The sequence below is a fragment of the Somniosus microcephalus genome, chromosome 6, assembly GCF_052327205.1.
Source record: "Somniosus microcephalus isolate GS21.2 chromosome 6, FLI_Smic_1.0, whole genome shotgun sequence".
NCBI lineage: Eukaryota > Metazoa > Chordata > Chondrichthyes > Squaliformes > Somniosidae > Somniosus > Somniosus microcephalus.
Window position 1 is genome coordinate 11,630,067 of NC_140992.1, and position 23,321 is coordinate 11,653,387.

Sequence of the window (23,321 nt, forward strand, 5' to 3'; positions counted from 1 at the left end):
CGTAAAAAGTTTTTCCTCACGGCCCCCCTGTATCTCTTGCCCAAAACCTTAAATCTGTGTCCCCTAGTCCTTGCACCATCAACTAGTGGGAACAGCCTTTCCCCGTCTAGCCTATCCAAACCCGTCATCATCTTGTACACCTCTATCAAGTCACCCCTCAACCTCCTTTGCTCTAATGAAAACAAATCCAGCTTCTCCAACCTGTCCTTGTAGCTAAGATCCCCCATCCCCTGAACCATTCTGGTAAATCTCCTCTGCACCCTCTCGAGGGCCTTTACATCCTTCCTAAAGTGCGGTGACCAGAACTGGACGCAATACTCCAGTTGTGGCCTAACCAGCGCTTTATAAAGGTTCAGCATAACTTCACTACTTTTGTACTCAATACCTCTATTTATGAAACCCAAGATCCCATATGCTTTGCTAACCACTCTCTCAATATGTCCCGCCACCTTCAGGGACCTATGCACATTAACTCCCAGGTCCCTCTGTCCCTGCACACTCTTTAAAACTGTGCCATTAAGTGTATATAGCCTCTCCCTGTCCCTTCTGCCAAAATGCATCACCTCACACTTCTCTGTATTAAATTCCATCTGCCACTTGTCTGCCCATTCTGCTAGCCTTTCTATGTCCTGTTGCAGTCGATTGGTATCGTCATCACTGTTTGCCACACCCCCAAGTTTGGTGTCATCAGCAAATTTAGAAATTCTCCTCTACTATATATCAAAAAAAGCAGTGGCCCCAGCACTGACCCTTGGTATCCCGTATGCCTTCTTAACCACCTTCTACCTGTCCTGCTACCTTCAGGGACCTGTGGACATGCACTCCAAGGTCCCTCTGTTCCTCTACACTTCTCAGTGTCCTACCATTTATTGTGTATTCCCTTGCCTTGTTAGCCCTCCCCAAATGTATTACCTCACACTTTCTAATCCTGTCACCTGTCCTAATATATCTTTATGTGGTCAAAGCAGCCTGTTTGATTGGCACCCCATCCACCACCTTAAACATTCACTCCCTCCACCACCGGCGCACCGTGGCTGCAGTGTGTACCATCTACAAGATGCACTGCAGCAACTCGCCAAGGTTTCTTCGGCAGCACCTCCCAAACCCGCGACCTCTTCCACCTAGAAGGACAAGGGCAGCAGGCGGATGGGAACACCACCACCTCCAAGTTCCCCTCCAAGTCACGCACCATCCTGACTTAGAAATATATCGCCGATCCTTCATCGTCGCTGGGTCAAAATCCTGGAACTCCCTCCCTAACAGCACTGTGGGAGCACCTTCACCACACGGACTGCAGCGGTTCAAGAAGGCGGCTTACCACCACCTTCTCAAGGGGCAATTATGGATGGGCAATAAATGCCGGCCTTGCCAGCGACGCCCACATCCCGTGAATGAATAAAAAACATTTTTTAAATGTGGCTCGGTGTCAAATTTCTGTCTGATTACCGCACCTGTGAGGTGCTTTGGGAGGTTTTACTAGGTTAAAGGCGCTGTAAAAATGTAAGTTGTTGTTGTTTGAGATGAGGAGAAAACTAGGGAAGGTGGATAATTCGTTTTGTTTGTTTAAGAAACCTAAAGAACGTTTTGTTCTCTTGAGTCAGGTCTTCAGGTGTCTTCCCTCGGATCATGTGAGGAACAACGGTGAGCTGGCGGACTTCAACGCCAAGTTGGGCCTGGACACCGAAGACCCAGCCAAAGCTGTGGAAGAACTGAAGAAGATCCGCGGTTTCCTGGTGCAGTTCCCGTTCTGCTTCTTGTCCGAGGAGAACCTCCTCCCAGCCTTGAGCACGAAAGAGCGGATGGTACCGATGGAGGTGTGGACATGAGGGAAATGAGAGAGAGAGAGAGAGACGCCAATCCACAAAGAGAAGAGGCCCAACTAACTGGTCGTGTTCCTACTCTGCCCAACGCTGGTCAAGCTATTGGAGACCAGACATTGTATAGGAGAAGTGCGGAGTTAGATCTGGTGGGGTCCTCGCTGAACTAACGTATGAAGAACTCGGGATTATTCAACCTTGGCTGTATTGGTAAAAGGTTAATGGCATCCTTCAACTCAGTGTTCAACCCAGAGAGACTGAAGACATTTTTAGGTAAAATGTCTGACGTTTTTTTGATTCTTGCCGCTTCCAAGCCGGACACTGACAGTAGGAGAATTCAGCCTCTCGAAGCTCAGATCTTTACAAAGATGTTTCTTTACTTTCTCTTGGTGTGAATTGTGTTTCCATTGAGATGTGTGTGTGTCGGTGCTGGGGAATGGAACGTGTTGTTATCTCAGGCTCTCTCTGTCAATGTCAAGCCCTCCTAGTTCAGCTGATGGATGGATCAGGGGCAACATAGAACTCCCTCGTATCTGCCTCAGAGTTGTTCCTCAGCCCACACGCCCTGGCCCCAACACCGCCAAACCTCCTCTTCCCTACCCACCCCCCCGGGCCACATTCCCTAATTTCCACCAAAGGCCATATGGGAACTCGGGAGCCTCTCCCCGTCACCGGTCCCATCGTGACCGGTCCCATCATGCTGCGTACAACCGGGAACCCCTCCTTTCTCCATGAGAATCCCACTCCCTTTCGGGGGAGCTGGTTCCCCCCCTCTTTCCCAAACTGACCAACCCCCGACCTGCTGAAGGCTGCCCAATTATCCCCAGTTATCCAAATTAGGGGCAGTTTTTGGTACATAGTATTTACAGTACAGAAACAGGCCATTCGGCCCAACTGGTCCGTGCCGGTGTTTCGGCTCCACACGAGCCTCCTCACGCCCCTCTTCATCTCACCCCATCAGCATATCCTTCTATTCCTTTCTCCCTCATGTGTTTATCCAGCTTCCCATTAAATGTATCTATACTATTCACTTCAACCACTCCCTGTGGTAGCGAGTTCCACATTCTCACCACTCTCTGGGTAAAGAAGTTTCTCCTGAATTCCCCATTGGATTTATTAGTGACGGTCTTATATTTATGGCCCCTAGTTCTGGTCTCCCCCACAAGTGGAAACATCTCTACGTCTACCCTATCGAACCCCCTTCATAATCTTAAAGACCTCTATCAGGTCACCCCTTGGCCTTCTCTTTGCTACAGAGAAGAGCCCCTTTGGTGCTTTGGCCTCTGTCCACTCACAACTGCCCCGAGCTCATTTTACATTGACTGCCAACAGAGAGAGAAGACTTTCACACCATCGCCTTGGGCTGGTTGGAATCTGGGTCCTGGACTTGAAGGGGCCGTGATTGACCCATTGCTCTGACTGGTCACCCGTGTTTCAGTATGATTGGATGGTAGCAGTGCTGCCCTCGGATCAGAGGGTGGCAGCTGTGAGCCCCATTCCAGGAGTTTGAGGGGACAATCTACACCGACACTTCAGACCAGGACGGCACTGTCGGAGGTGCCGACTTTCGGATCATACATTAAACCCAGGCCCCGTCTGCTCTCTGAGGTGGACGTAAAAGATCCCAACGCCACTGTTGCGAAGAAGAGCAGGGGAAGTTCTCCCCAGTGTCCTGGGAAAATATTTATACCTCAACCAACCCCACTAAATAACAGATTAACTGGTCGTTTATCTGGTTGCTGTTTGTGGGATCTTGCTGTGTGCAAGCGACCATCCATCAGCGAGACAAGAGTGCTGTCAACTGCCCACCGTGGCTCACACCGTCAAAACACACTATCTGGTCCTTCATTTCGTCACTGTTTGTGGGATCTTGCTGTGCATAATTTGGCAGCGAGGCGGGACACAGCGTGTTAGCAGGCCGAGCCGAGCTGAGCTGGCTTCTAACTTTTTCTTTTGACTACAGCCGAGAGTTCCTGCATCGCCCCAAGATTTTTGATTTTTATTTTGTTCTTTTGAGCAGGCCTCTCTGTGAAGCTCCTTGGGACGGTGTTCAGCTTTTCCAGGCGCGCTCCAAATTCAAGTTGTCGTTGTTTACTGAGCCTGCCGTAGATTTTCGGTCAAATGCCATTGGAACGACCAGGACGGTGATGCCACAGCTGCCTTGAGGTTAACGTGGCTTCACTCCCCTCACACCTCCCAGGACTTTTCCTGGAATTTGTTGGTATTGGGTTCAACAAACATGTCACCGCTCACACCGGGGGGAGAGGGGAGCTCACCGGGGGAGAGGGGAGCTCACCGGGGGAGAGGGGAGCTCACCGGGGGAGGGGGAAGCTCACCGGGGGAGGGGGAAGCTCACCGGGGGAGGGGAAGCTCACCGGGGGAGGGGGAAGCTCACCGGGGGAGAGGGGAGCTCACCGGGGGAGGGGGAAGCTCACCGGGGGAGAGAGAAGCTCACCGGGGGAGAGGGAAGCTCACCGGGGGAGGGGGGAGCTCACCGGGGGAGGGGGGAGCTCACCGGGGGAGAGGGGAGCTCACCGGGGGAGAGGGAAGCTCACACCGGGGGAGAGGGAAGCTCACACCGGGGGAGAGGGAAGCTCACACAGGGGGAGAGGGAAGCTCACACAGGGGGAGAGGGAAGCTCACACAGGGGGAGAGGGAAGCTCACCGGGGGAGAGGGAAGCTCACACAGGGGGAGAGGAAGCTCACCGGGGGAGAGGGAAGCTCACACAGGGGGAGAGGATAGCTCACCGGGGGAGAGGGAAGCTCACACAGGGGGAGAGGATAGCTCACCGGGGGAGAGGGAAGCTCACACAGGGGGAGAGGATAGCTCACCGGGGGAGAGGGAAGCTCACACAGGGGGAGAGGATAGCTCACACAGGGGGAGAGGATAGCTCACACAGGGGGAGAGGAAAGCTCACACAGGGGGAGAGGAAAGCTCACACAGGGGGAGAGGATAGCTCACACAGGGGGAGAGGATAGCTCACATCTCTATTATTTTCTCTCTCACCAATTTTCCATTTGTAGGGCTGCAGTACTTGGTGTCAACCAGCAGGTGGCACTGCAGGCTCCCATGCTCCATACCGCCCGCCGGTGGTGCCGATAATATAAAAAAATTCAGTGCATCTCAAGGCGAGGATTCTCGGTGTTGGGACTGGGAGCTTGGTCAAAGAGTTAGGGTTTTAAAGAGCGTCTTAAAGGAGGAGAGAGAGGTGGAGAGGCTTAGGGAGGGAATTCCAGAGCTCGGGGCCCAGGCAGCTGAAAATCAGGGGATGCTCAAGAGGTCAGAATTGGAGGAGGTCAGAGATCTCGGGTGGGGTGTTGGGGTTGTGGAGCTGGAGGAGGTTACAGAGATAGGGAGGGTGGGGCGAGGGCCATGGAGGGATTTGAAAATAAGGATGAGAATTTTAAAATTGAGGCGTTGCCCGACTGGGAGCCAATGTAGGTCAGCGAGCACAGGGGGCGATGGGTGAACGGGACTTGGTGCGAGTTGGGATTCGGGGCAGCAGAGTTTAGGATGAGCTCAAGTTTATGGAGGGGGGGAAGATTGGCCGCCGGCCAGGAGAGCGCTGGAATAGTCGAGTCTGGCAGGGATGTGGGTTTCAGCAGAAGCTGAGCTGAGGCGGGTGGAGACGGGAGATGTTACGGGGCTGGAAGTAGGCGGTCTTGGTGATGGAGCGGATATGTGTTTGGAAGCTCATATTGGAATCAAATATGATACCAAGGTTGCGAATGTAACAGAAATAGGGGGAAAAATTCAGTTGGTTAGCGCCTCCGGGGGGCGCTAATGGGGCACCAGGAAGTTAGTGCCCGGGCGCGGCGAGTTTAGCGCCGCTCGCGAAATTGACCAGGCGTTTTGCGGTGGCACTAAACACTACCGGCACGATCTCCTGCGCCCGCAGATCGTGACATCAGTCGAGCGTGCAGCGCCCCAGACCGGATATTGAGTCGCGCCCCCTGCCTTAGCGTCTGGCGCTAGGAACGACAGGTAGAGGGGAACGTTTTCAAGTCAGGATGGGGCTGGGGGAGCGCTGTTTAAAGGCGGCCGCTTCCTACCATTTCTTGTCGGCAAAATTTTTAGTACACGCAGGTTGAGAGGGGGAGAGACGTCTGGAGAGATTTAACGCTGTCCTGAGGAGTTTTGACCCTCAGCACCACTTTTGAGGTTCCTAAACGCCGAGCTCTTTCCCTGGGCTTATCCATTAGTGCTTCCAACACAATTGCTTTCGAGGTCTCTCCAGGCCGAGATTCAAGGCTGCAATGAGCAGGGTGTGGCTGGCCAGCAAGATGGCCCCTCCCCTTTAAGAACTGGCCAGCGCCAGTCTATCTGGTTTCTATGGTAACTGACATCACCTGAGCTTCGGTGGCGTTCTGAGGTAGCGCCTCGCTCCCCGATGTTAGCGCCTTAAGAGAGGTGTGTAGCGCCTGATTTAGCGCTCAAATCACCTCCAGGGGGCGATGGAGGTGAATTTTGCAGTCAGAGGCGAGAATTAGCGCCGGGCACTAAACTTTACGCCCGGCCGATATTAGTGCCCCAAAATAGGCGATACCCAATTTCTCCCCCATAAAGTTCAGTTGAAAGGATTGCGTGAAGTGGAGTATTGTAAAAAAAACAGTAGGCAGCAGTATCAACTTGCATTTATATAGCGCCTTTAACGTAGTAAAACGTCCCAAGGCACAGGAGCGATTATCAGACAAAATTTGACACCGAGCCACATAAGGAGATATTCAGACAGGTAACCAACAGCTTGGTCAAAGAGGTCGGTTTTAAGGAGCGTCTTAAAGAAGGAGAGGTGGCGAGGTTCAGGAAGGGAATTCCAGAGCTCGGGGCCCAGGCGGCTGAAGGCATGGCCGCCAATGGTGGAGCGATGGGAATCGGGGATGTGAAAGCGGCCAGAGTTGGGATCACTCAGTAACCCGGGCTCCAGGCTCGGGAAACCCCACGGTCCGTCCACCGCCCCTTTACACACGGCAGGAGCAATCTGCCGAGTCCGCTTGATGTCGCTCTCCGCGAGCAGCACTGGCTTGTCAAATTCGCCTCTCCCTTTCGCCCTTCGGAACAAACTCTTGATGTCGCTGGGTCTGCACTGGGACTGCCAGCGGGGTTTCCCGAGCTGAGCGGGAACGATAAACACCGGCCACTGCATTTAACAGCACGGTGGCATAGTGGTTAGCACTGTTGCCTCACAGCGCCAGGGACCCGGGTTCAAATCCGGCCTCGGGTGACTGTCTGTGTGGAGTTTGCACATTCTCCCCGTGTTTGCGTGGGTTTCCTCCGGGTGCTCCGGTTTCCTCCCACAGTCCAAAGATGTGCGGGTTAGGTTGATTGGCCATGATAAAAATTGGCCCTTAGTGTTAGGGGGGGATTAAATACGTGGGGTTACGGGGATAGGGCTTGTGTGGGATGGCTGTCGGTGTAGGGACCGGGTGCTAGGGTTTGGATGATCAGCCATGATCTCGTTGAATGGCGGAGCAGGCTCGAGGGGCCGAATGGCCTACTCCTGCTCCTATCTTCTATGCTTCTATGTAAACAGGACAAAATGAAACGAGGCTGGCATACTGCGGTGACTCGGGGCCTTCCTCCCGTCAATCGTGGATTGAACACTGTCACCCCTTTGTGCTTTTTTAATCATTCATATTTTATTTGAGCGTTTTTTCTTTTGTTCCCCGACGTTAATCTAAATCATTATCTGCGTTGTTTTAACTGATATCTTCCTGTAACAAGACGGTCGTAGCGAGGTCGTAATTTCAGATGTTGTCGGAGGGTATCGGCGGCTACGTGACTGTCCTTCGAAGGACAGAAGTGGCGGAGCGGGTTCACAGTGCCCGCGCACGGGCGCAGGTGGTGTAATCGTGGCACTTGGATCAGCTGTGGCGGAAGGGTTAGCTGGGACTGCGAGCGGGAGCGGCCGTCGTTTCCGAGGCGGGGCGACACTCCATCGGCCGGATGTTTGCGACCGACGTAGAACCTGCCCGATCGGCTGCTCCGTGGACTCTGCGACCTATAACCCACCCTGGTAAAGACCGCCGCAAGAGCCTGCTCCGCGGCAAAGGTGGCTTTCCCCATGAGAGCGCGAAGGGGCAGAAGTTGTCTGCAGTTCTCTCGGGGAAAATCCCCAACAATCAGAACTGTACAGAGTCATGTAAACATCGTTAATTAATTAAACAAAATAAGTATTGGTAATATCTTGTATGAAATAAATGATTTTTTCAGTTTTATTCTTACTATCGGAACAGGAGGAGGCTATTTCAGCCCCTCGAGCCTTGTTCCGCCATTCAATTAGATCATGGCTGATCTGTACCTCAACTCCATTCACCCGCCTTGGGCCCATATTCCTTGATACCCAACAAAAATCTAACCATCTCTGTCTTGAAATAGCCAACTGTTCCCCAGCACCCACAGCCTTTTGCGGAGGGAACTCTAGATTTCCACTCCCCTTTGTGTGAAACTGATTTCATTCCTGAGCGGCCTGGCTTTAAATCGAATATTACCAGGTATTAGATCTACTAATCAAAATGGCAGATCCTTGGGAGGATTGCCCACTGTTCTTTAGCTTTAACTCCCCGACATCAGCTAGTAAATCCAATGGGGAATTCAGGAGAAAAGTTCTTAACCCAGAGAGTGGCGAGAATGTGGAACTCGCTCCCACAGGGAGTGGTGGAGGTGAATAGCACAGATGCATTTAAGGGGAAGCGAGATAAACACACGAGGGAGAAAGGATTAGAAGGTTATATAGAAACATAGAAGATAGGAGCAGGAGTAAGCCATTCAGCCCCTCGAGCCTGCTCCGCCATTCAATGCGATCATGGCTGATCATCCAAATTCAGAACCCTGTCCCTGCTTTCTCCCCATATCCCTTGATCCCTTTAGCCTTAAGAAATATATCCAACTCCTTGAATATATTTAATGAATTGGCCTCTACTGCCTTCTGTGGTAGAGAATTCCACAGGTTCACCACTCTCTGGGTGAAGAAATTCCTCCTCATCTCTGTCCTAAATGGCTTACCCCTTATCCTTAGACTGTGACCCCTGGTTCTGGACTCCCCGGCCATCGGGAACATCCTGCATCTAGTCTGTCTAGTCCTGTTAGAATTTTATAAGTTTCAATGAGATCCCCTCTCATTCTTCTCAACTCCAGCGAGTACAAGCCCAATCGACCCAATCTCTCCTCATACATCATTCCTGCCATCCCAGGTATCAGTCTGGTGAATCTTCGCTGCACTCCCTCCATGGCAAGAACATCCTTCCCCAGATAAGGCGACCAAAACTGCACACAATACTCGAGGTGTGGTCTCACCAAGGCCCCGTACAACTGCTGATAGAGTGAGATGAAGAGGGGTGGGAGGAGGCTTGTGTGCAGCATAAACAGTTGGGAACGAATGGCCTGTTTCTGGGCTGTAGAATTTGATGTAATATGCAGCTGTTTTGGTTCTTGTGCTAAATTCTGGCTGCTGCCTTGGCCAGGCCTTGGACCAAAAAGTTTGCGGGCAGGAAATGCCCGCCTTTTAAATAGCGCTCCCCCAGCCCCTTCCCGACTGGAAAACGTTCCCCTCTATCACAGAATCACAGAAACCCCACAGTGCAGATAGAGGCCATTTCGGCCCATCGAGCCTGCACCGACACATATCCCACCCGATCCCCGTAACCCCACGTATTTAATCCCCCCCTAACACTAAGGGTCAATTTATCATAGCCAATCAACCTAACCCGCACATCTTTGGACTGTGGGAGGAAACCGGCGCACCCGGAGGAAACCCACGCAAACACGGGGAGAATGTCTGTGTGGAGTTTGCACAGTCACCCGAGGCCAGATTCGAACCCGGGTCCCTGGCGCTGTGAGGCAACAGTGCTAACCACTATGCCACCGTGCTTACCTGTCATTGCTAGCGGCAGGCGCTAAGGCAGGGGGCGCGACTCAATATCCGGTCTGGGGCGCTAATGGGGCGTTGCACGCTTGACTGATGTCATGATCTGCGGCGCTAAACGTGACGGTAGTGTTTAGCGCCACCGCAAAATGTCTGGTCAATTTCACGAGCAGCGCTACAATCGCCGCGCTCGGGTGCTAATTTCCTAACGCCCCGTTAGCGCCCTCCCTCCCCCCCAGAGGCACTAACCAGAGGTGCTAAGCAACCAAATTTTTCCCCCTCGAGTTCAAAAATCTAGGCTGACACTCCAGTGGAGTACTGAGGGAGTGCTGCACTGCCAGAGGTGCCGTCTTTCGGATAACAGGCCCCGTCTGCTCTCCCGGGTGGACGTAAAAGATCCCATGGCCACTATTTCGAAGAAGAGCAGGGCCGGTATCCTGACCAATATTTATCCCTCAATCAACATCACAGATTATCTGGTCATTGTCACGTTGCTGTGTGTGGGAGCTTGCTGTGTGCAAATTGGCTGCTGCGTTTCCTACATTACAACAGTGACTACACTTCAGAAAACGACTTCATTGGCTGTAAAGCGCTTTGGGACGTCCTGAGGTGGTGAAAGGCGCTATAGAAATGCAAGTCTGTCTCTCCTTTTTCCATTAGAGGGTTCAGAGAGAAGCAGGAAAGATAATTCCGGGTCTTAGGAATTTTGAAGTTAAGGAAGTTGAGTTTGTTTCCTTGGAGGAAAAAAGGAGGCTTTGGGGTTGGTGTTGCCAACCCCCCGGGATTGGCCTGGCATCTTTGGGAATTGAAGATTATTCTCCCGGACACTGCGGCCAGCAACACCCAGGAGAGCAATCATAGGGGCGTTAAAAGGAAGTCGTGTCTTCCTGCTTCACTTTCTTCGAACACTTCTGTTTATTTGTTATAAAAAGATCAGACACGGGGGAAAAAAGGCTCTTTGTCTGACGGCCAAGTATCCATCCAATCGGGTAACAAAGAGTCTGTTCGCTTTCCGATTGGCTGTGGGAAGGCGAATCGCCGCGAGGATGGACGTGCCGGGCGACCAATGGCGGGAGTGCGGGGGGCGGGGCGGTCGAAGGCAAGAGGTCATGTGACGAAACCTCCTGGAAAACATCCAATCAGAGTTGGTGATCTGACTTTGAGGTGAGACAATTGATTGTAAGGGGAATCGGCGATGTTGATTAAGGTTCATTGTTCACTCAGGTGTGAAGGGCTCAAATCCCGGCGGATGCAAGTTGACAAATGAGGAGGTTAGGGGCAAGAAGGGGAGTCGAGGGCAGGGGGAATTTTTCACCTCTCGGGTAATATTGTGGAATAAGTTGCCAGGGAAGGACACTGAAGTGAGGAGTACAAATGAGTTCAAGCAACAATTAGGGGATAATTTTAACTTAACTCCTGATCTTTCACCAGTGACTCTCACTGCAGATGTTGGGTGAGCGTCGGTTTGATTGCAACGCTTCAACGGTGGAACAGCCTGTCGACAACTCATTGCTTAGATCCACAGATGAAGGATAGTCAAGTGGAGGAGGATGCAGGGTTGGAAGTGGTGCCAGTCAGACTGCCACTGCCACCCAGCAGGGCGGAGCGGTCTCCAGGTAGGAGGGCCTCAAACCAACCACGGTGGCCAGGGCTGGTCTGATGAGGTTGTTTATTGGGGTGTTGTAGCCAGGTTGAGGTGGGAGATCTTTCAACGCACTTGGACTGCCCTCCTCTATGGCTTATTTTGAAACAGGCGCTATACATTCATATCTGAGCCACCAATCAGACGGTGAACTTGTGAGTGAGAGGACGCAAGTGAAGATCACATGACTTTCATACAACTTTTACACAAAGGGGACGTTCGGCCCATAGAAACATAGAGGATAGGAGCAGGAGTAGGCCATTCGGCCCCTCGAGCCTGCGCCGCCATTCAATGAGATCATGGCTGATCATCCAAATTCAGTACCCTGTCCCTGTTTTCTCGCCATATCCCTTGATCCCTTTAGCCTTAAGAAATATAGCCAACTCCTTCTTGAATATATTTAATGAATTGGCCTCTACTGCCTTCTGTGGTAGAGAATTCCACAGGTTCACCACTCTCTGGGTGAAGAAATTCCTCCTCATCTCAGTCCTAAATGGCTTACCCCTTATCCTTAGACTGTGACCCCTGGTTCTGGACTCCCCGGCCATTGGGAACATCCTTCCTGCATCTAGTCTGTCTAGTCCTGTTAGAATTTTATAAGTTTCAATGAGATCCCCTCTCATTCTTCTAAACTCCAGCGAGTACAAGCCCAATCGACCCAATCTCTCCTCATACGTCATTCCTGCCATCCCAGGTATCAGCCTGGTGAATCTTCGCTGCACTCCCTCCATGGCAAGAACATCCTTCCTCAGATAAGGCGACCAAAACTGCACACAATACTCAAGGTGTGGTCTCCCCAAGGCCCTGTACAACTGCAGCAAGACATCCTTGTTCCTGTACATCGTTCCTTGGCCATTGCCTGGTGTCAGCCATGGCTCAGTGAGTAGCACTCTTGCCTGAGTCGGAAGGTCCTCACTCTTGAGACTTGAGCACATAATCCAAGCTTCACCGTCGGAGCCGCTGCCTGTCGGATGAGACGTTAAACCGAGGCCCTCTCAGGTGGACGTAAAAGATTCCGTGGCACTATTTCGAAGAAGAGCAGGGGCAGTTCTCCCCAATGTCCTGTGCCAAAAATTATCCAACACCAATTCAATTCAACCAACATCACTAAAACAGATGATCTGGTCATGATCATTTTGCTCTTTGATGGGAGCTTGCTGTGCGCAAATTGGCTGCTGTACTTGCTACATTACAACAGTGACTACACTTCAAAAAGTATTTCATTGGCTGTAAAATGTTTTGGGACGACCTTAGATCGTGAAAGGTGCTATAGAAATGCAAGTTCTCTTTCAGCTTCAAACGGAGCTCTGTTCTCGAATCCCATCCCCCTGCCCTATCCTTTAACATCCTTCCTTTTCAAATCTTTATCCAATTGCCTTTTAGATGATGTTACTGCTCTTTGAGGTGAAGTCTCATGTTCCAGTAACTCTCTGTGTATGAAAACCTTCCTCATAACTTCAAATGTCTTCATTGTCCTCGAATTCTTCATGGGTTCAGATAATCTTCACAGTCTTCTGCTGAATATCTTGTGCTGATGCACAGTCTGAAATAAATTCATAAAAATGTGAATTGTTAGTAACATTTCAAATCAAATCAAAATCAAAAATCAAATCAACTTTTATTGTCATTGTTAGTGCACAAGTGCAGTACAACGAAATGTAGGCTTGCGGCTCCCGAGAGTGTACATTTGGATTAAGACAGTTAAACATTCAACATTCATTTGGCTTGTAATACATTAACATAAACATAATAAAGTGCATTGGCAGATGTGCAGGCTTTAGAGTTTATTTGTGGAGTTCAGTAGGATGACAGCCCTGGGAAAGAAGCTGTTCCTAAATCTGGTCGTACGGGTGCGAATGCATCTGTAGCGTCTCCCAGATGGCAGGAGGGCGAACAGACTGTGGCTGGGGTGGGTAGGGTCTTTGATGATGGACCGTGACCTCCGTAGACAGCGTTTCTGGTATATGTGCTCTATGGTCGGTAGCCGGGTGCCGGTAATGCGTTGGGCAGTTTTGACTACCCGCTGCAGGGCTTTCTGGTCATAGTAGCTACAGCTGCCATACCATACTGTGATGCAGTTCGTCAGGATGCTCTCTATAGTGCAGCGGTAAAAGTTAGAGAGGATCAGGGGTGACAGGTTACATCCCTTCAGCCTCCTTCGGAAATATAGGCGCTGCTGGGCCTTCTTCACCAGAGAGGAGGTATTGAGGGACCAGGAGAGGTCTTCCATGATGTGGACATGTTCCTAGGGTGTTATACGGGGGGGGGGGGGGGTTGTGGGGGGGGGGGTGGTTGTGGGGTGGTGTGGGGGAGGTTGTGGGGGGGGCGGTTGTGAGGGGGTGGGGGGGTTGTGTGTGGGGGGGTCGTGGGTGTGGGGGGGGTTGTCGGGTTGTGGGGGGGGTGGTTGTGCGTGTGGGGGTGGGGGGGGGGGGTAAACATGCCGCTGTGTGTTGAGGACATTTAAGGCCTCGTAGCGAAAAATTAGTGAAATCGCAGAGGTGGAATTTTTACCGCTATTTTAAGGTTTAAGCTACTTATCATCAAAAGGTAGGAATCAGCCCTGGCTCAGTGGGTCGTGGGTTCAAAGATCATGGCAAAGACTCGAGCACAAAATCTAGGCCAACACTCCCAGGGAGTGCTGAGGGAGTGCTGCACTGTCAGACGAGCCATCTTTCGGATGAGACGTTATTCCGAGGCCCTGTCTGTCCTCTCAGGTGGACGTAGAAGGTCCCACTATTTGGAAGAAGAGCAGGGGACCTCTCCCCGCTGTCCTTTTCCAATACTTATCTCTCAACTAGCATCACTATCTGGTCATCATCTGATTGCTGTTCGCGGGAGCTTGCTGGGCACAATTTGGTTGCCGTGTTTCTTACTTACAATAGTGACTACATTCAAAAAGTACTTCATTGGCTGTGAAGCGCTTTGGGATGTCCTGAGGTGGTAAAAGGTGCGATAGAAATACAAACCTTTCCCTTCAAAACACAGCAACACACTTTGTAAAACCCACTGTTTTCAGTGAACTGGTTAACATGGTCACTGATTACATCGTTTTGGTAGTTTTTTTAAACAGTTTAATAACTGGGTTAAATCAAGAGCACAGGAGATTGATGGGACAGTGTAGAGGGGGCTTTACTCTGTATCTAACCTGTGCTGTACCTGCCCTGGGAGTGTTTGATGGGACAGTGTAGAGGGAGCTTTACTCTGTATCTAACCTGTGCTGTACCTGCCCTGGGAGTGTTTGATGGGACAGTGTAGAGGGAGCTTTACTATGTATCTAACCCGTGCTGTACCTGCACTGGGAGTGTTTGATGGGACAGTGTAGAGGGAGCTTTACTCTGTATCTAACCCGTGCTGTACCTGCCCTGGGAGTGTTTGATGGGACAGTGTAGAGGGGGCTTTACTCTGTATCTAACCCGTGCTGTACCTGTCCTGGGAGTGTTTGATGGGACAGTGTAGAGGGAGCTTTACTCTGTATCTAACCCGTGCTGTACCTGCTCTGGGAGTGTTTGATGGGGACAGTGTAGAGGGAGCTTTACTCTGTATCTAACCTGTGCTGTACCTGCCCTGGGAGTGTTTGATGGGACAGTGTAGAGGGGGCTTTACTCTGTATCTAACCCGTGCTGTACCTGCTCTGGGAGTGTTTGATGGGGATAGTGTAGAGGGAGCTTTACTCTGTATCTAACCCGTGCTGTACCTGCTCTGGGAGTGTTTGATGGGGACAGTGTAGAGGGAGCTTTACTCTGTATCTAACCTGTGCTGTACCTGCCCTGGGAGTGTTTGATGGGACAGTGTAGAGGGGGCTTTACTCTGTATCTAACCCGTGCTGTACCTGCTCTGGGAGTGTTTGATGGGACAGTGTAGAGGGGGCTTTACTCTGTATCTAACCCGTGCTGTACCTGCTCTGGGAGTGTTTGATGGGGACAGTGTAGAGGGAGCTTTACTCTGTATCTAACCCGTGCCGTACCTGCTCTGGGAGTGTTTGATGGGGACAGTGTAGAGGGAGCTTTACTCTGTATCTAACCCGTGCTGTACCTGCCCTGGGAGTGTTTGATGGGACAGTGTAGAGGGAGCTTTACTCTGTATCTAACCCGTGCTGTACCGGCCCTGGGAGTGTTTGATGGGACAGTGTAGAGGGAGCTTTACTCTGCATCTAACCCGTGCTGTACCTGCTCTGGGAGTGTTTGATGGGGACAGTGTAGAGGGAGCTTTACTCTGTATCTAACCCGTGCTGTACCTGCCCTGGGAGTGTTTGATGGGACAGTGTAGAGGGAGCTTTACTCTGTATCTAACCCGTGCTGTACCTGCTCTGGGAGTGTTTGATGGGACAGTGTAGAGGGGGCTTTACTCTGTATCTAACCCGTGCTGTACCTGCTCTGGGAGTGTTTGATGGGGACAGTGTAGAGGGAGCTTTACTCTGTATCTAACCTGTGCTGTACCTGCCCTGGGAGTGTTTGATGGGACAGTGTAGAGGGGGCTTTACTCTGTATCTAACCCGTGCTGTACCTGCTCTGGGAGTGTTTGATGGGACAGTGTAGAGGGGGCTTTACTCTGTATCTAACCCGTGCTGTACCTGCTCTGGGAGTGTTTGATGGGGACAGTGTAGAGGGAGCTTTACTCTGTATCTAACCCGTGCCGTACCTGCTCTGGGAGTGTTTGATGGGGACAGTGTAGAGGGAGCTTTACTCTGTATCTAACCCGTGCTGTACCTGCCCTGGGAGTGTTTGATGGGACAGTGTAGAGGGAGCTTTACTCTGTATCTAACCCGTGCTGTACCGGCCCTGGGAGTGTTTGATGGGACAGTGTAGAGGGAGCTTTACTCTGTATCTAACCCGTGCTGTACCTGCTCTGGGAGTGTTTGATGGGGACAGTGTAGAGGGAGCTTTACTCTGTATCTAACCCGTGCTGTACCTGCCCTGGGAGTGTTTGATGGGACAGTGTAGAGGGAGCTTTGCTCTGTATCTAACCCGTGCTGTACCTGCCCTGGGAGTGTTTGATGGGACAGTGTAGAGGGAGCTTTACTCTGTATCTAACCAGTGCTGTACCTGCCCTGGGAGTGTTTGATGGGACAGTGTAGAGGGAGCTTTACTCTGTATCTAACCCAGTGCTGTACCTGCCCTGGGAGTGTTTGATGGGACAGTGTAGGGGGAGCTTTACTCTGTATCTAACCCGTGCTGTACCTGCCCTGGGAGTGTTTGATGGGACAGTGTAGAGGGAGCTTTACTCTGTATCTAACCCGTGCTGTACCTGCCCTGGGAGTGTTTGATGGGACAGTGTAGAGGGGGCTTTACTCTGTATCTAACCCGTGCTGTACCTGCCCTGGGAGTGTTTGATGGGGCAGTGTAGGGGGAGCTTTACTCTGTATCTAACCAGTGCTGTACCTGCCCTGGGAGTGTTTGATGGGACAGTGTAGGGGGAGCTTTACTCTGTATCTAACCAGTGCTGTACCTGCCCTGGGAGTGTTTGATGGGACAGTGTAGGGGGAGCTTTACTCTGTATCTAACCCGTGCTGTACCTGCACTGGGAGTGTTTGATGGGACAGTGTAGGGGGAGCTTTACTCTGTAACTAACCCGTGCTGCACCTGCCCTGGGAGTGTTTGATGGGGCAGTGTAGAGGGGGCTTTACTCTGTATCTAACCCGTGCTGTACCTGCCCTGGGAGTGTTTGATGGGACAGTGTAGGGGGAGCTTTACTCTGTAACTAACCCGTGCTGTACCTGCCCAGGGAGTGTTTGATGGGACAGTGTAGAGGGAGCTTTACTCTGTATCTAACCCGTGCTGTACCTGCACTGGGAGTGTTTGATGGGACAGTGTAGAGGGAGCTTTACACAATATCTAACCCGTGCAGTACCTGCCCTGGGAGGGTTTGATGGGACAATGTAGAAGGAGCTTTACTCTATATCTAACCCGTGCTGTACCTGCCCTGGGAGTGTTTGATGGGACAGTGTAGAGGGAGCTTTACTCTGTATCTAACCCATGCTGTACCTGCCGTGGGAATGTTTGATGGGACAGTGTAGAGGGAGCTTTACTCTGCATCTAACCCATGCTGTACCTGCCCTGGGCGTGTTTGATGCGACAGTGTAGAGGGAGCTTTACTCTGTATCTAACCCGTGCTGTACCTGCCCTGGGAGTGTTTGATGGGACAGTGTAGAGGGAGCTTTACTCTGTATCTAACCCGTGCTGTACCTGCCCTGGGAGTGTTTGATGGGACAGTGCAGAGGGAGCTTTACTCTGTATCTAACCCATGCTGTACCTGTCCTGGGCGTGTTTGATGGGGCAGTGTAGGGGGAGCTTTACTCTGTATCTAACCCGTGCTGTACCTGCCCTGAGAGTGATTGATGGGACAGTGTAGATGGAGCTTTACTCTGAATCTAACCCGTGCTGTACCTGCCCTGAGAGTGATTGATGGGACAGTGTAGATGGAGCTTTACTCTGAATCTAACCCGTGCTGTACCTGCCCTGGGAGTGTTTGATGCTGTTACTTGGTGCCTGAGATCGGAAGAGTTCCATTTCCCATCTCTAACAACCCTTACCTTGATGAAGACAAAAATATTTTAATAAATATTGTGAGGCACCAGCATAGCTTCGGAACAAAATTGAGATTTGCTGAATCGAATTACACGTTTTTCTGAGGTGTATTTCCTGCTTGACTGTCCGATTAACCTCAGCAGATTTAAGGGGTCAAAAGGACAACCTTACCTCAACGTCTCTGACGCTCTCGTGATATTTAGGCAATTCTACGTCAAGACATCCTGTCACTGTCCTGAGGTGACAATACTGCTGACCTGGAATTAAAAAGTTTTGAAAGCTTCAGTGAGCTCGTTGAATCACAGAATCATAGAATAGTACAGCACAGAGTGAGGCCATTCAGCCCATCGCGTCTGTGCCGGCTCGTTCGAAGAGCAATTCAGTCAGTCCCACTCCCCTGCTCTTTCCCCCTATCCCTGCAATTTTTTCTCTTTCAAGTATTTATCCAATCCCCTTTTGAAGGCTACTATTGAATCTGTTTCCACCGCCCTATCAGGCAGCGCACTCCAAATCCCAACCACTCGCTGCGTAAAAAAGTTTTCCCTCATGTCGCCTCGGGTTCTTTTGCCAATCACCTTAAATCTGTGTCCTCTGGTTATCGACCCTTCAGCCATTGGAAACAGTTTCTCTTTATTTACTCTATCTAAACCCTTCATGATTTTAAACACCTCTATCCCTTAGCCTTCTCTGCTCTAAGGAGAACAACCCCAGCTTCTCCAGTCTATCCATGTAACTGTAATCCCTCATCCCTGGAACTATTCTAGTAAATCTCCTCCGCACCCTCTCCAAAGCCTTCACATCCTTCCTAAAGTGTTGTGCCCAGAATTGGATACAATACTCCAGCTGAGGCCGAACTAACTCCTTGTAAATATATCCAAGAGGATATTGTCACTCGCAACTCTGGATTCCCTGGAAGTACCTGTGGCAAGACAGTCAAAGATACAGTGGGTCTTAGGAATTTTTAAGTCAGAAGGTTATTGGGTCAAGTCCCACTCCAGAGACTTGAGCACAAAATCCAGGCTTATACCCCCAGGGCCAGTACTGAGGGAGCGCTGCACTGTCAGAGGTGCGGTCTTTCAGATGAGACATTAAACCGAGGTCCTATCTGCCCTCTCAAGTGAACATAAAAGATCCCATGGCACTAAAAACAGATTATCTGGACATTATCTCATTGCTGTTTGTGGGAGCTTGCTGTGCGCAAATTGGCTGCTGCGTTTCCTACATTACAACAGTGACTGCACTTCAAACAGCACCTCATTGGCTGTAAAGCGCTTTGGGACGTCCTGAGGTCATGAAAGGCATTGTATAACTGCAAGCCCTTTCCTTTTTCTGACTATGTAGAGATGAAAATGTGATGTATCCACCGAAATTTTCCACCACTGGAGATCCCCGTCTCACCCGAGACCTTCCACAGGAGTTCATCGGGATGAGCGGTTCGAGGTTGAGTCAGGCTGTAGATCCCTTGGACCGCTTCCACTGGCCAATTATAGAGGGCAAACCTCACTGACCCCCAGGGATCAGGTCACATGCCTGCTGCCTAAGTTGGAAAATAACGTGTTCCATGGATTAGGAGGGAGGGAAGGGATTTGAGGGAAAATATGACTAAGTTGTTTACATGAATTTCTGGCTTGCATGCTGGAAATATGTCGTCGTGATACAGTTTAACATCAGTGGTGGGTAAAGTTTCAGAAACAATAATCAAGGAAAAAATTAACGGGCACTTGGAGAGGTTTAAGCTAATTAAGGAGAGCCAACACGGGTTTGTAAAAGGCAGATCGTGTTTGACTAATGTAATTGAATTTTTTGATGAAGTAACAGAGAGGATTGATGAAGGGAATGCAATGGATGTTGTCTACATGGAATTTTGGAAGGCGTTTGACAAAGTATTACATAGCAGGCTGGTTAACAAAATTGAGGCTCATGGAATAGGTGGGTCAGTGGCAGCTTGGATAAGGAACTGGCTTAAGGACAGAAAACAGCGAGTTGTGGTAAATGGCTGTTTTTCAGACTGGAGGATGGTAGACAGTGGTGTTCCCCAAGGGTCAGTGCTGGGACCACTGATTTTTTTGATATATATAAATGACCTGGATATTGGAATACAGAGTAGAATTTCTAAATTTGCTGATGGCACCAAACTTGGGGGTGTTGTAAACAGTGAGGATGATATCAATCGACTGCAACAGGACATAGAAAGGCTGGCAGAATGGGCAGACAAGTGGCAGATGGAATTTAATACAGAGAAGTGTGAGGTGATACATTTTGGCAGAAGGAACAGGGAGAGGCAATATACACTTAATGGCACAGTTTTAAAGAATGTGCAGGGACAGAGGGACCTGCGAGTTAATGTGCATAGGTCCCTGAAGGTGGTGGGTCATATTGAGAGAGTGGTTAACAAAGCATATGGGATCTTGGGCTTCATAAATAGAGGTATTGAGTATAAAAGTAGAGAAGAGAAGTTATACTGAACCTTTATAAAGTGCTGGTTAGGCCACAACTGGAGTATTGCATCCAGTTCTGGTCACCACACTTTAGGAAGGATGTGAAGGCCCTTGAGAGGGTGCAGAGGAGATTTACCAGAATGGTTCCGGGGATGGGGGATCTTAGCTACAAGGACAGGTTGGAGAAGCTGGATTTGTTTTCATTAGAGCAAAGGAGGTTGAGGGGTGATTTGATAGAGGTGTACAAGATTATGACGGGTTTGGATAGGCTAGACGGGGAAAGACTGTTCCCACTAGTTGATGGTGCAAGGACTAGGGGACACAGATTTAAGGTTTTGGGAAAGAGATACAGGGGGAACGTGAGGAAAAACTTTTTTACGCAGCGAGTGGTGAGGACCTAGAACTCGCTGCTGACGGAAGTGGTGGAAGCGGAGACACTCAATGTTTTCAAGGGGAGACTGGATAGGCACTTGAGGGAAATAAACTTGCAGGACTATGGGGATAGAGCGGGGGAATGGGACTGACTGGATTGCTCCACAGAGAGCCGGCACGGACTCGATTGGCCGAATGGCCTCCTTCTGTGCCGCTATAACTCTATGACTCAATTGTCAGTGGGTAACACTTTTTCTTTCGAGTCAGAAGGTTGTGGGTTCGAGTCTCACTCCAGAGACATGAGCACATAATCCAGGCCGACACTCCCAGTGCCAGTACTGAGGGAGCACTGCACTGTCGGAGGTGGCGTCTTTCAGATGAGACATTGAACTGAGGACCCGCCTGCTCTCTCAGGTGGACGTTAAAGATCCCACGAGCACTATTTGAATAAAAGCCAAGGAGTTCTCCTCAGAGTCCTGGCCAATATTCCTCCCTCAACCAACATCACTAAAACAGGTTACCTGATTATTCATTCAATGGTCTATATAAGAGTATCTACAATTCAAAGGTCATCCATTAGCTGCGAAACGCTTTGGGACGTCCTGAGGAAGTGGTGAGGTGCTCTTTAAAGCCGACATTTAGGGCGAGGAAAATCAGCCAGGCTTCCCACATCTGCTGACCCTCCAGTGACCGCTGCTGGACAGTGCACCAGGCTGAATGTCAGGTGAGGACAGGATCGTGATGCCTCCTATGGTGGAATGGCACACCTGTAGAATGGCCTCTCAGGAGAAGTACTGGAGGGCGTGGAACCTCACTGCACCAAAATACAGCGCAGCATTCTAAAAGGTTCTGAGCAAACCGTAAGTGCATGACTCTGGGATGGACCGCTCATGGGCATGATGGGCTGAATGGTTCTTTCTTCCTTCACCCTGATCATCAGTAGTTACATAGAATTTTACAGCACAGAAACAGGCCATTCGGCCCAACAAGTCCATGCCGGTGTTTATATTCCTCCCGAGCCTTCTCCCACCCTACTTCACCTCACCCTATCAGCATAAACTTCTATCCCTTTCCCCCTCATGTGTTTATCACGCCAAGGGTGGTAGAAATGTGGAACTCTTGCCCACAAAAGCAGTAGATGCTAGCTCAATTAATCATTTTAAATTTGCAATCGATAGATTTTTGCCAGACACGGGCATAAAATGATACGAAGCCGAGGCGAGTGGGTGGAGTTGAGATACAGATCAGCCATGATCTCACTGAATGGTGCAATAGGGCTCGAGGGGCTGAGGGCCTCCTCCTGTTCCTATGTTCTTATTAGTGACAAACTTACATTGTTGGCCTCTAGTTTTGGACTTCCTCCCCACAAATGGAAACATCTTCTCTACATCTGTCCTATCGAAACCCTTCATAAATTTAATGAGCGCTATCAGGTCACCCCTCAGTCTTCTCCTTTCTAGAGAAAGAAGCCCCAGCCTGTTCCGTCACTCCTGATAGTTATAACCTCTCAGTTCTGGTATCATCCTTGTGAATCTCTTTTGCACCTTCTATGAAAGGGTTTGATAGGGTAGATGTCGAGGCAAGACCAGAACTAGGGGCCATAAATATAAGATAGTCACTAATAAATCCAGTAGGGAATTCAGGAGAAACTTCTTTACCCAGAGAGAGATTAGAATGTGGAACTCGCTACCACAGGGAGTGGTTGAGGTAAATAGCATTGATGCATTTAAGGAGAAGTTAGATAAACACACGAGGGAGACAGGAATAGAAGGATATGCTGATAGGGTGAGATGAAGTAGGGTGGGTGGAGGCTCGTGTGGAGCATAAACACCAGCACAGACCAGTTGGGCCGAATGGCCTGTTTCTGTGCTGTAAGTGGCTTAGTGGCAGGAGGCAGAGGGTGATGGTCGAAGGTTGTTTTTGTGACTGGAAGCCTGTGTCCAGTGATGTACCGCAGGGATCGGTGCTGGGTCCTTTGCTGTTTGTGGTCTACATTAATGATTTAGATATGAATGTAGGAGGTATGATCAGTAAGTTCACAGATGACACGAAAATTGACGAAGTGGTAAATAGCGAGGAGGGAAGCCTCAGGCTACAGGACGATATAGACGGGTTGGTTCGATGGGCAGAACAGTGGCAAATGGAATTTAACCCTGAAAAGTGTAAGGTGATGCATTTTGGGAGGTCTAACAAGGCAAGGGAATACACAATGAATGGTAGGACCCTAGGAAGGACAGAGGATCAGAGGGACCTTGGTGTGCATGTACATAGATCCCTGGAGGCAGCAGGACAGGTAGATAAGGTGGTTAAAAAGGCATATGGGATACTTGCCTTCATTAGCCGAGGCATAGAATATAAGAGCAGGGAGGTTATGATGGAGCTGTACAAAACGCTAGTTAGGCCACAGCTAGAATACTGTGTGCAGTTCTGGTCACCACATTATGGGAGGGATGTGATTGCATTGGAGAGGGTGCAGAGGAGATTCACCAGGATGTTACCTGGGCTGGAGCACTTCAGCTATGAGGAGAGACTGGACAGGCTGGCGTTGTTTTCCTTAGAGCAGAGAAGGCTGAGGGGGAACCTGATTGAGGTGTACAAAATTATGAGGGGCATAGATAGGGTAGATAGAAAGGAACTTTTCCCCTTAGTAGAGGGGTCAATAACCA

The 23,321-nt window shown here is 50.2% G+C and overlaps 2 protein-coding genes across 3 annotated transcripts in view; one reads left to right on the top strand and one right to left on the bottom strand.

The window, feature by feature from the left end:
- LOC147115452 (phospholipase D1-like) overlaps positions 1-7,998 on the top strand; it is a 162,609-nt gene extending 154,611 nt beyond the window's left edge. For both annotated transcript variants that reach the window (XM_085989716.1, XM_085989715.1), the window contains one exon: positions 1,602-7,998. In XM_085989716.1, the coding sequence (XP_085845842.1) occupies positions 1,602-1,826 (225 nt within the window). In that variant the 3' untranslated portion in view covers positions 1,827-7,998. The remainder of the gene's footprint in view (positions 1-1,601) is intronic.
- Positions 7,999-11,689: 3,691 nt separating this feature from the next.
- Positions 11,690-23,321, bottom strand: part of LOC147115453 (uncharacterized) — a 48,208-nt gene continuing 36,576 nt past the window's right edge. The window contains exons 11-12 of the mRNA XM_085989717.1: positions 18,017-18,102; positions 11,690-12,864 (exon numbers count right to left, since the gene is read on the bottom strand). Of these exons, the coding sequence (XP_085845843.1) occupies positions 12,826-12,864; positions 18,017-18,102 (125 nt within the window). The 3' untranslated portion in view covers positions 11,690-12,825. The remainder of the gene's footprint in view (positions 12,865-18,016; positions 18,103-23,321) is intronic.